Source organism: Oculina patagonica, chromosome 12, assembly GCF_052425735.1.
Source record: "Oculina patagonica isolate OP01 chromosome 12, crgOcupat, whole genome shotgun sequence".
In the NCBI taxonomy this organism is placed as follows: Eukaryota; Metazoa; Cnidaria; class Anthozoa; order Scleractinia; family Oculinidae; genus Oculina; species Oculina patagonica.
Genome location: NC_135769.1, coordinates 4,197,028 through 4,209,685, shown reverse-complemented (window position 1 = coordinate 4,209,685; position 12,658 = coordinate 4,197,028). Strand labels below are relative to the sequence as shown.

The following is a 12,658-nucleotide window of genomic DNA, read 5'->3' as shown; positions in this document are numbered from 1 at the left end:
TTTTGTTATCTATTTTTCGTTCTCGGAAATATTAGCTTGTCAAGCTACTCTAAATTCGAGTTTAAATAAAGTTTTATTATTATTATTATTATTATTATTATTAATACCTCTCAGGGGAAAGAATAAATTTGAGCCACGCCCATAGAAGTAGATTATGGTAACTTTCTGGGGTGCTTCTCAAAATTGTTGACGAGCATCCCTGGGAGCGACACTTGTAAAAGGCAAGTAATGGATGTGCATGTGCATACAAGGCGCCGAGTCCCGGATTGAAATCTATTTACCGTTTTCCGGTTTTCCTTGATAGTTTTCTCATTTGGAGCATTTGTCTCGATAACACCTTATAGTTCTAATAAAAATACTTGCATGTATTGACTTTTTTGTAACTGCATGTTAAATATCATAAACTATCAGGTGAACGCGAAGCGAAACCGGAAGAACGGTAAATAGATTTCAATCCGGGACTCGGCGCCTTGTATGCACATGCACATCCATTACTTGCAGTTACTTATCAATTTTGCCTTATCAACTTTACTTACTAATTTGTCTGGCATGGCTGGACAAGAGGAATAGTTTGTTTATGTTTCCTTGTTTATATTTCAATACCAGACGTTTTTTTAATTCTCGCTTAAAAAAGTTGCTACATTTCGCGTTAGAAAATTGTTACATTTTGCGTCAAAAGTTGTTACATTTCGCGTTGATGTTAAATTTTGAGTTAGTTGTTACAATTTGCGGCGTAACAGTCTGTAAACAGCCTCTCATATGGTGCCATTTTGAATTTTCAAGAAGATATTTCTCTTCTCTCGCAAAAAAGGAAACACCTTTTGGAATTCAGAATAGAAAGGTGTAACCCCGTTGGCTTTGTATGATGTCTTTGATGAACAGAGCGGTCAGCATCTGGAAAAATATCCATGCGTGTGTTTCCGCACGTAAAGAATTTAAAAGCTCTTTGTTTCCTAAGGCAAATGTATTGCTTTTTTGATAAACATTTTCCCTCTTTTTAGCTTCTTTTTGTCTACTTGTAATTCATAGTTTACTTTTTTTAAGCAGCGTTGTGTACAACCTTAAAAAACTGGCACAACAGGATTGAAATTTTATATAAAAAAAATTAAACGTAATAATACGAGTTGTTTTAACTGAGGTGGGTGGGTATTTCGATTTTTAAGAATGTCTTGCATCTTACCGTATACTTCATATGCATGCACTTTTGTTTATCTTTTCTATACTTATGTACATTTAAAATAAAGTTACTTTTCTGTACATTTATTTGTTCTTGAAGTGTTAACGGCAGCACTTCACTTTTCATGGAGAACTTCTAGTTTTAAACATTATTATTCGTCTTTCTAAATAAATGCGGCCATTTTCGGAATCATCATTGTATCAGGAATGCAGCCCGATGAAATGTTTGGAGTAACAATTTTTTGTTTACACGAAGAAACTGATAAGCTTCCGAAACATCTGTTTTCAGCGCGGATAAAAATTGAGATACATTTGCTTCCACAACAATTTTGCCTTGTTTAGCCAAGGAAGGCGGTGATGTGTTAATTTTTACTGTGCCTACACAGAATTTAGCTAAAGCCGAAAAGCAAAAGTGTCAGTTTTCTCGAAAAACACTGACACTCCAGTTTATAACTCCATTGCAGTTCCGTTCAAATTCAGGTATGATTAAGCTTTTGAAACTTTTTGAGATGGGACATCTTGTTGTTCCACTAAGTTCGCTTGCATTGCATCGTAAATAAGCAACTCAAGCAAATTAAGGCATGGGCCTCTCGATATTCGCCCAGAAAGTGAGGGGGTAGTCTTTCTCTTGAAGCTTTAGTTGTAGCAGCATGAAACTTTCCCAGAACCATGGATTATCAATTGTTTTCATTTTAGCATGTCTAAAATATGCAAATTAGGTCACGTGACCTCTTAAGGCGCAAAAAAAACCTTACGTAAAACGGGAACACTTTTTCCTGCTTCCTTAAAATTGCTGTCAGTTTTTTAACTTTAAGGCGATTAGGTACATTGTTTCTGTGCTTGGAAATGTTAAAATATTTCAAAGGAAACGTTACAAAAGACAGAACACTTTTACTGGGAGACTGGGTACTAGTATAAAAAGCTGTTTATTTCCAAAATCAATCAAATATTCAATAATTGCCAAGCACAGTTTCCTTGCTGTTACTATTAGGACTTGTCTTGTACCATTCAAATTGAATTTCTCTTGCTATAAACTGTTCCCAATTTCGCTTAAAGATTTTCTACGATTATTTAGCGTATTAAGTCACGTGACCTAATTTGCATAACTTCGACATGTCAAAAAATCATCACTGTTGGAGACTCATCTGTCAACTACAATTTTATGTTGTAATGAACAACGCCTTAGAAGTTAGACCACCCCCTCACTTTTTTTGAGGGAAGTAACTGTTGACCCATGCCTTAATTTGCCCGAGAACTCAGTCAAATTGAAAGTTGATTGTTAATTGCCCAGGGGGGTACTCGGGATTTCAAGCGACGGGGATGATCGAAGTTTTTTTGGGGTTAGAAATTTTCGATTTCGGGATTTTTTGTGGCAAGAAAATTTGGCAGGTATTTTTTGGGTGGCTTGATTTAAGTAGAGATTTTTTGGGTATTTAAAACAATCTAAAGATTCGAGGTAATGCCTTAGCTACATAGTTCTGCGAATAAAGTACAAACAAACATGTTTTGTTGTTGTTTAATAGTTGACGATGGTGTCGCTTTACTTTGGTCTTGGGATTTTTTTGTGTTTTGTTGGAAGCCCTAAGAATTTTTTGGGGTCATGATTTTTGCCCCCATTCGATCATCCTCGTCACTTAAAATCGCGAGTACCGCCCTGGGGTTAATTGTGGTATATATTCACAAATAGCTGGCATTAGACATAGCATGAAATTCTTTTTTAATGTAGACTGGGTCTTTATGTATGCCATCAGAGAAAGCATTTTTCGTTACAAGGTACAAAACTTAATGCTTGGGGTTGTAGATTTCAGCTCTCAACGAAACCGCAGCAAAAGTCTTAATTTCCTACCGAAATCGTTTTGAACATTAAAACTTGCTTCCGTTTCCTGAATAAATTAACAGAGTCAAATATTAACATTTATAAATCCACAGTTTTAAAAGATAGAATAAATTATCACTTTATTTAACTGATTGCAAAGTTAATTCAGGGAAAAAAGAGCTTCATGCAGTCATTCATGTGACTTCGTGTAGATTTTCCTCCAAACCAACGAACGAACGAAAGAGGAAGCGAGCGAACGATTAAACGAACAGACGAACGAACGAATGAATGACCGACCGACCGACCGACCGACCGACCGACTGAATGAATGAATGAATGAATGTTCGTGAGCATTCGTGAGTGGTCGAGAGCGCTCGTGCTACGTTTTCTGGAGTATTGACAACGATGTTTTCGTTAGGCACCGCTCACACAGTAATGTCACGATCTTCGTTCACTAGCGAGGACCATAAATCAAATAATCAGGCAGCTTGGGCATATGATAAAGGATACACTCTCCAAAATTGATGTTTACAAAAACGCTCAACTTGCTGAAATTACCTACTGTTATTATTTACCTTTCCTTTTACGTCTTGGCGAAACCTTCCCAGGCCCCCCTTTCGAATCTTATATAGTCAGCTCTCTCTATCTTAAACCAATCCAGCGACGCAGTGAATATTAAGTATTACTGTCGGCTTTCAAGCCTCATGGTTAACCTATTATGCATACAAGATAGTGATGTTGGTCTGCTTATGCAATGAAGTCCACTTAATTATCCTTGAAAATGGGATTCATTTGCTCTCGCTGTATGATCGTTATGAGTTTAAGTGTTCTGCGGTGGTGATTGGTCAACTGAGTAGAACATTTATTCATACTTAACACCAGACTGAATAAGATAATTTCTTGAAGTCACGATTCGAAATCCAAAAAAATTAAGTGTGTTGAGATTCTAACAGTTTCTTGAATTCAATTTTTACGAAATGTTTCTCGAAGTTTTGCACAATTTCATAGAGTTATATTCAATCACATTTTTCGTTTCTAACTTAAAATCAAGCGCAAATTAAACGCAAAATTCTCTGTTGTTTTTAAGCCCCGTGGTTTTCATCATCATGATGATTTCCACTTAAAATTAGCAGCAAAGATAGGTAATGAAATGAGGCGAATATTCTTACCACTGAGAGAGGGTCAAATCGCGAATGGAATAGATTTCACTTTAAATGCAAATTACGTGTAATATTTGAGCGCAGCGCCTCTCCTCTATCAAACACTGATTTATGACCCTTTTATTGAAGAAAAGTCCAAATAGAATATTTTAATCATTAAATTGCAAGGGTCAATAAAGTCCTTTGTTTGTCATTAGTTAGGGATCTGACGTATGATTTGTGGGCGAACAAATTTTTCTGTGATTTAGCCTTTCATTTTTATCCACTTTAGCAAGTTTGCCGACATTATAATTTGAAATCAAAACGTCAGTTTAATCTTAATATTGAAAACCCCACGACCAATATCTGCCATCATACCGAGAGTTGATATTTACCTCTGACGTTTATCTTAATAACGGGGATTTATTTATTTTTCTGTGCCCATTTTTCATTTATCGCAGCTAAGCTCAGTCCTCAAACGCGCCCGTCGCCAAACTATCAACGCCCGAGAAAATTCTAATTTGTCAGACGAAGAAAATACAGTCTCAATGGTCTGAACTCTATTTTTTCGCCAGTTAAAACTATTTTACGCAGTAAAGTAAAAGTTAATTGAGTTTCATTTCTTTTCTAAAGAAGTTCACCCTTTGGTCTTTTGACATTTCAGCGGGGATTCAAAATCATTTTGGTAATGTTCTCGGCGGGAGTCGCTACAGGTAGATTTCTCGAGAATTCAGACAAAACATTAGATATTGTACAACACAGTTATCGCCAAATATCAACGTGTATTTAAATACGCTTTCCATACAATCCGTGCGCTTCAGTAAGATACGGCCCTCGATATAAATATTCAATTTTATTGAAAAGATACAGAGAGCAGCTGCCTCAAAAGTAATACACTGTCTTTAACATTTTTAATTCCCAGGAGATCATTGCTGTGGAAAATGCTAAGCTCGCGGGACCTTCTTGCTGTCGTGCTCGTCTCTCTTTGGATTACAAACACGCGGACGAAAAAACGTAAGTATACAAATGTAATATCTGTTCAAATAATTCTTGTATGGACTTCTAACGTGTGTGAATTTTTTATTTGCACGGTCTATCTACGCTAAGTGTTTAAAAGCACTGATGTACAGCCCATGTCTGTTTAATTAAGTCTTTTTCTGTCGAAAGGGTTTTTGTCGATGTTGTTAAGTGTTTTTGAATAATTGCCAAGAGAGGAATAAACGTTGGCGATACTTCTTATTCATGTAACACATCTGGTGAAAAGAAAACGGATAAACCGAGTTTCCGTGCCGTTATAAGCGTGGACAATTTTTATTTCGATGCCCCCCGTTAATGTTAAGTATTCCATAACTGATAAGTGATGCAGAAAATAAGTTTCTTAAAAAATTTACCAAGGCATTTCAGAATAAAACTTTAACCCATTTACATCAGGCCATGGCCCATCTTTATTCCTTTAGAGACTCGATGTTCAACACGAGAAAAAAGGGGAGTTTCGACAAATTGTAATCCGGTTAAGAAAAAAAATCGTTTTCCTTTGCAATTTTAAGTCGTTAAATTAAAGACATCTGTACAAACCCATCTCAGTTTGATATCTATTTGAATGAGTATTTTTTCTGCTGTGAATTCTCCACGCAATGCCGGCTTTTTCATTATAAATTGAATAGCCCAATGCAAATTAAAACTGGACTTTATTCAAACGGATTTTTCTTTCAAGATACACCCGATATATTTTACTTATATCATTTACCCCTTCTTGTTATTTCAGTTCATATATTGTTTAAAGGGAATTTAGCATATAAATCACAAATTTCACGGATTTGTGCCTTATTCATTTAGCTGATAAATTGTCCGTCATTGACATGTTTTGCGGTCTGCTTATATCATTTTACGATTATAGCATAATCCTGCTTGACATAATGTGTTTATAATTTGAATTTCACAAGTAAGCGAGCTGCAGATTGAAGAGAATGTTAATGAAAAGTGATCCGGCCATTTATGAAGTAGCTGTATCACAAACGCGAATTTTACAAGCACGTAATCCTTCTCTGACTTCTCTAAAGAATTCTCTCCAATTAACTTGACGAATGGGCGACATTTGTCAAATCGAGCTTGTGGTAAATAACCGAATGACAAAAGTAAATTACACAGATAATTTATAACAAGGGTGTATATATTCCAAGAAATTTGCACGCAATATAACTGCATCAAAGTTTGCTCTCCTCGCCTTAAAAAATGGTAGTTTTATTTTAAGCCTTGTTGGCTTGTATGAAACTCTCATAAACCGTTCACTTTCGGAGTATAAAATTAGAAAAAAAATTGAAGAGTCCCAATTTTTATTTTAGAAAATATTAAAATCAAGTGAAAGTAATGTTCGAAAGCTTTCATTTAAATGGTCACACATTAGGCTCCCATCCACTGATAAATTGATAAATAAGAACCACTTTTAGTCTACAGCAGTATAAACAATGCCCCATGAAAGTACTGCTCGATAGCTTTTACTTGAATTGTTACACACTAGGGTTTCATCTGCACACTGAAAAGTTAGAACTACCTTGCGCATTATTATACTTCTGTATATCTTTCATTTAAATTGCAACACACCAGGGTTTCGACCAAAGACTAAACAGTTAGAGAGAAAAGAGATTCTGTTTATCTGTCATTTGAATGGTTATACATAACGGCGGTTTCATCCCCCACTTAACCCGTAAGGTTTGAAAGTCTTGCAGAATCAACATTATTCGCACACAAGGGTTTTTTTTATTCACAGATTTGAAAGTTACAACCACTTTGTACAGCGTAACAGACAGTACCGAATGAAAGTACTTATTAATAGCTATAAAACACTAGGGTTTCCCCAGAACCACGTGAAATAACTGCTTATTCATAGCTTTCGTTTGAATGGTCGCACACTTGGGTTTCATCCACAGATTCAAAGTTGGAACCACCTTGCAGAGCATAACAAACAACACCACATGAAAGAACTGCTCAATAGCTTTCGTTTGAATGGTCGCACACTAGGGTTTCATCCACAGATTTGAAAGTGAGAACCATCTTGCACAGCTTAAACAGCAGCATCACATGAAAGAACTGCTCAATAGCTTTCATTTGAATGGTCACACACTGGGGTTTTAAAAAATTAAAACCCACCTTGCAAAGCAAAAAAGAGACCTGTTCCCATTCGAGTAAATTATAGACAAGCAGATTTAAAGATCTTTGAATGATTGCTATTTGTTCTCTCACTAGAATCATGTCCGTTTGTGACAGAAAACAACAAATGTTGCAAGCTGCCATTTGAGTTTAACAACCGCAACTATACCGAGTGCACCGCAGACGTGACCGAGGAGGACTGGAGTAAGCAATGGCGTCATCCATGGTGTTTCCCCGAAGACGGTAGCAGCATAAAGCATCCCTGCCGGCGGAACGGTGAGTTTCAAGTTCTGTTACAATTCTGAACGAGGACGATCTTGGCTAGGGACGAGGGAAGACTAAGGAGGGGGCGGAGAAAGGAGGTTGGCGGTTCTCGAGGGAGTTACAAATTTGTGTTTTCGATTATCATTATTAAATGTCAAGTCATTAAACCAAAATCAAAATTATCACATCGCATAAATCACAGCAAACACGAATATCGGAATCAGAACCAGTATTAAATAGCTAAAAGCAAAAATATGCAATTGGTGTTAAGCGCGGAAAAAACATGCGACCCGTGCCAAGCTAGGCTCGATTTCGGCCGCTCTCTTGGGTGTGGTCGGCTCATTTTCCGAACAGCGGCAGGTAAACGAGCCTAGTGCTAAGTGCGAAAAAACAATTAAACCGCTACAAAGCGCGGAAAAACATTTCGACAAACGGTGCGAAGCGCGGGGAAACATCCCGACAACCGGTGCGAAGCGCGGGAAAATATCCAAGCAGTGCCACGCTCGGGAAAACATCCCGACAACCGCTGAAAGGCGCGGGAAAATATCAAGCCGGTGCCAAGCGCGGGAAAATATCCAAGCGGTTCCAAGTGCGGGAAAACATCCCGACAACCAATGTAAAGCACGGGAAAATATGAAGCCGGTGCTAAGCGCGGGAAAACCGTGATTTGCGTACGCCAAGTAAGGTTACTTTAACAACAACAACTTTATTTTTACCCCAGTTAAAATTGCTATTGATTTGATTTTGCTCCTAAACACTAACCTTGCTTTGCTAAATCAATTTCCACGGGGTTTTTTACACGTTTGTAGAGCCGGCCCAAACAAACTAGCATAGAAAGCTTACTAGAATTCACAGCTCGCCCTGCTTTTCAATTGCAGGTGACAGCTGTGGTGGAATCCGTACACAAGTGGCCGGAGTTATTTCTTCTTCAAACTTTCCTCATAACTACAGAAGTAGCACCACGTGTGTCTGGAAGATAACTATTGAATCAGCCAATCACATCAAGTTAAATTTCACCGACTTCGATTTAGAGAATAGCAGCGGATGCGAGCATGCATATGTGCGGGTGTATGACGGACTCAACACTACAGACCCGTCCCTCGGGACATTCTGTGGCAGTGAGATCCCGACGGGTGTAAGATCAAGTGGAAATCAGATGTTGGTTGTATTCCAGGCGAATCGTGGCGATAAGTTTAAAGGATTCCGGGCTTATTATGATTCAGGTAAGTACTACCAACAAACGGCTACGCATTTCAACACCGTACACGTTTATTAGACAGACACATCTACAAGATGGACACCTGGTGTTGGTCCCGTCCCTGCCGTTCTTTAATCATTTTACTGCAGCTAAACTCCCTATAAGACGGACACCTCTCTAAGACTGACAGTTGGAGCCGGTCCCGACGGTGTCCATTTTAGAGAGAGTTGACTGTAATGATTGTTAGGTTGAGCAAGGAAAATCAATTTCTTGCGCAAACTATTTCGTCCGCGGCTGGAACTTTTGACAGACCAATCTTTATCTTTATAATTTAATAAATGCAAAAACAAAATTAAATCCACACCTATTTTTAGGAGACTGCAGTGTTCGTTCATACGGAGGCAATGGCGGTGGTGCTTGTTGTGTTTTTCCTTTCACCTACAAAGGACGACTGTACAATGAGTGCACAGAGGAAGATGCCGAATCTGCTGCTTTGAGCGACCCGTGGTGTTCTGTCACGGACAACTATGACCGAGACAGGAAGAGAGGACATTGCGTCACAGAGAATGGTACGAGAATTTTTATTTTTCACCCACTTCCTTAGGAGGTGCGATGCCCTAATGGTTAGTGCGCTAGACTCGGGATTAAGCGGTCCGGTTTCGAGACCTGATCGGGGTCCTTGTGTTGTGATCTAGGGCAAGACACTTTGCTTTTACAGTTCTTCTCTTCACCCAGGTGTATAAAAAGGTACTGGTGGGTTAAATGCTGGGGTAACCCTGCAAGGGACAAGCATATCCCATTCAGGGTGATAAGAAATACTCATAACATGTTTCACGCTAATAAACCAGAGATAAGTGCCAGGGCCTGGATGCATGAAGCAACTTAAGTGAGATTTTGTGCAACTGTTTCTGTGTTCCTGAGGATTTTTTCACACCGGTATTGTGTTTCTCATACTCTTTAATGCAATGCATTTTCTGCTGAAATGGTGCAAAAATACCTTCAGGAGCAAAGGGAATGGTAGCAGAAAATCCCACTTAAGGTGATTTCCTAGTATTGCATTGCGCATCCTAACTGCGCAGAATTTTACGCGTAATTAGCGCGCGCACAGAAACAAAATGGCGGCTTTTTTCTATGCAGCTTGACTCGCGAGAGAGAGAAAACGATGTTTTCTATAAAATGAATAAGATCAATTTCTATGGCAGAATAATACATTATCACCGAAAACGTGTACTTTGTATGTATGGTAAATACAAGGTCTTCCTGCCCCTAAACGAATACGGTGAACCTCCTTTTTTATTTCGAAATTTAACTTCCCTTAATGTAAACAACCAACAAAGTTTGGTTGGAAATCTATGAGTATGAGCAGTTCTATTTCAAGGGAATCACCTTAAACTTAAGTTGCTTTATGCAACCGGGCCCAAGCCACTAGGCTAGAACGCAGACAGTGTCATGATGTAAAATATTGATGTCAAAAAATGTGCCTTTAATTAAACAAAAACATTCATGGTCTTTTTGCTATTTCTAGTGTCGTGTGGCGCAAACAAGTTTGAATGCAAGAACTATCATTGGTGGAAGCAATGCATTGACAAAAAACACCGCTGTGATGGCTATTCACACTGTGCTGACGAATCTGATGAAACAGATTGTCGTAAGTTATACATGACTACCTTATTATAGGAAATTAACGCTTGTGTTAATTATGGTATTTGAATTTTAAAACGCGACTTAAATTAATGCGAATTGAAGGAAAAATTACTTCCCAACAAAGGACAATTAACGTGAAAGAGGGGGTAACATCTCAAAATGAAGGAATTTAACGCGACAAACACAACGGAAAAATAGAACTTGTTGAGAACACGGGAACAAGTTTACTTTAATACAAAGGAAACTGAGCGCCTCGAGCGTTTTTCACAGTTTTAGTGATCCGGCAGATTTTCACCCTGGTGAAATTATGCCTTTTCCTACTAGTCAAGACGTCTGGACTGCATCCAGAAATTGGTTCCAAAATAATGGAAATTAATGTTAACAAAAATTAACGCGACTTAAATTAACGCGAATTTTTGAAATTCGCGTTAATTCCATGAAGCGTTAATTTCCTATAATAAGGTATTCTGTTAAAAGAACGGTCGGTAAAACCGACCGAGGAAAAGCCGACCAAAGACACTGCACGCAGTTTTGTAGTAAGGGCTGACTTCATCACTATGAAATATTTTGGGCCCATCAACGTCCCTCTAGAGCGGGGAAACTTATTTTTCACAGCAAAATGAACATGTGAAATGCGTTTGCTTTGCAGCTGCAATGATGAATCCTGATGTATGTAATGTACTTCATACGGTGAAAATACCAAACAAGAAACCGATCCTTTTTGTTCTGAACAGAAAGTGTGACGACGAAGATCACTGTGGTGGAAACACAAACAATAGTCAAGGTACAGTCGAACCTTTCCGTACGGACACCTCTCTATTACGAACAATCTCCGATGTCCCGACAAAATTCTCATATATTTTCTTTTAAAAAACTCTATAATACGGGAACTCTCTAATACGGAAAACGAATGCTAAATCTCGGCCCCGGGGGGGGCACCCGGTATATTTTTGGGTGGGGTGTGCCGCTGGGAATTTGAAGCCCTTACCCTATACCAGACCATGTTCAGCTGATTTTTGCAACCCTATACTAGACTAGACACTGAAAATCCCTACCCTATCCCAGACTTGCATTTTGTTAGAACTGTATCATTATCAGTGTTTTAATGGAAAACCATCTGTGAACAACGATGCCGCGATGATTTTATTTACGTTTAGGAAAGCCTCTTTCTCTTCCGAGTTTCTGGACTATGTTTGTCACCGTCGATCGGTTTCCCGGTAAATGCTACCCTTTTCTAGACCAAAACTCTCTGATTTCTATACCCTATCCCAGACTAAACTGTTTGAAAACCATACCCTTCACAGCGGCACATACCTATATAGCTCATGTATGGGAGTGCCCCCCCGGGATCTCGGCCCCAGGGAACAAATTCATATAAACTTCACCTTTTTTATTGCGGATCAGGCGAAGATATTTTGTGTTCGTAATGCAATTTCCTGTTTGTGGTTACAAAAATACCAACGTAACGCTTTATTCATCTAAGACGTCTTCGGATTTGTGCTTAGTGTTAATTTTTACCTGCAGCATTGCATTGCAGAACATCACGAGTTACTAAATACTTTAAGCTGCCAATGAAGTCAAACGAGACGTCATAGTAGTGACCTCTATAATACGGACACCTCTCTGATACGGACACTGCGCTCTGCCCTTCGGTGTCCGTATTAGAGAGGTTCAACTGTAATTTAGCTGGTTTAGGAATTAGCTATCAGCTCTATCAAACCTAACGAAAGCTTTGGTAGGGTTATGACAGGAGGAGATATGTGCGGCGTAAAAGGGTATGGTTTTCGAGCCGTTTTGGTCTGAAATAGGGCACACAGCGGTCAAAAGCCGCGTGCGTGTGCAGATTCCACCAAAACTGCTTCAACCTGCTCCATACAAACCTCTTAAATTTCCGAAATCGTTCACTTCAAGCCAAAAGTTAACGCCGTCACTGGAAAGTTAAGGTTTATACGCTGCTTATTCATTGGAAATTTGATCATTGTTATCCACTGAGTTTCCCAGCTTGAAATTTTCTCTCACCGTGCTATTTCTATAACAATTTCCTACAAAAGTGTGCGACGCTTTCGAGTGAAATTCTTAGAAAAGTTCGAGGTGCCAAAAACCGGAAGTGACGTCAATTTTTGCGTTTGACCGCTGTGTGGAAAGTGTGGAAATAGGGTATGGTTCATGTACTCTGGTCAGTAGTTTGATGTGATATTTGAAAGAAACTATTTTTATCATGGTTATTATTCTTCCCTTGAAAAGAGAGATTTGAAAACGTCAGTAATTTGTATC

The 12,658-nt window shown here is 38.6% G+C and overlaps 1 protein-coding gene across 4 annotated transcripts in view; it reads left to right on the top strand.

Moving 5' to 3' along the window:
* The window catches only part of LOC144631539 (uncharacterized), a 32,632-nt gene that overhangs the window by 11,720 nt on the left and 8,254 nt on the right, over positions 1-12,658 (top strand). For all 4 annotated transcript variants that reach the window (XM_078489987.1, XM_078489985.1, XM_078489986.1 and 1 more), the window contains 6 exons: positions 5,054-5,145; positions 7,375-7,554; positions 8,421-8,765; positions 9,115-9,309; positions 10,266-10,388; positions 11,034-11,168. In XM_078489987.1, the coding sequence (XP_078346113.1) occupies positions 5,073-5,145; positions 7,375-7,554; positions 8,421-8,765; positions 9,115-9,309; positions 10,266-10,388; positions 11,034-11,168 (1,051 nt within the window). In that variant the 5' untranslated portion in view covers positions 5,054-5,072. The remainder of the gene's footprint in view (positions 1-5,053; positions 5,146-7,374; positions 7,555-8,420; positions 8,766-9,114; positions 9,310-10,265; positions 10,389-11,033; positions 11,169-12,658) is intronic.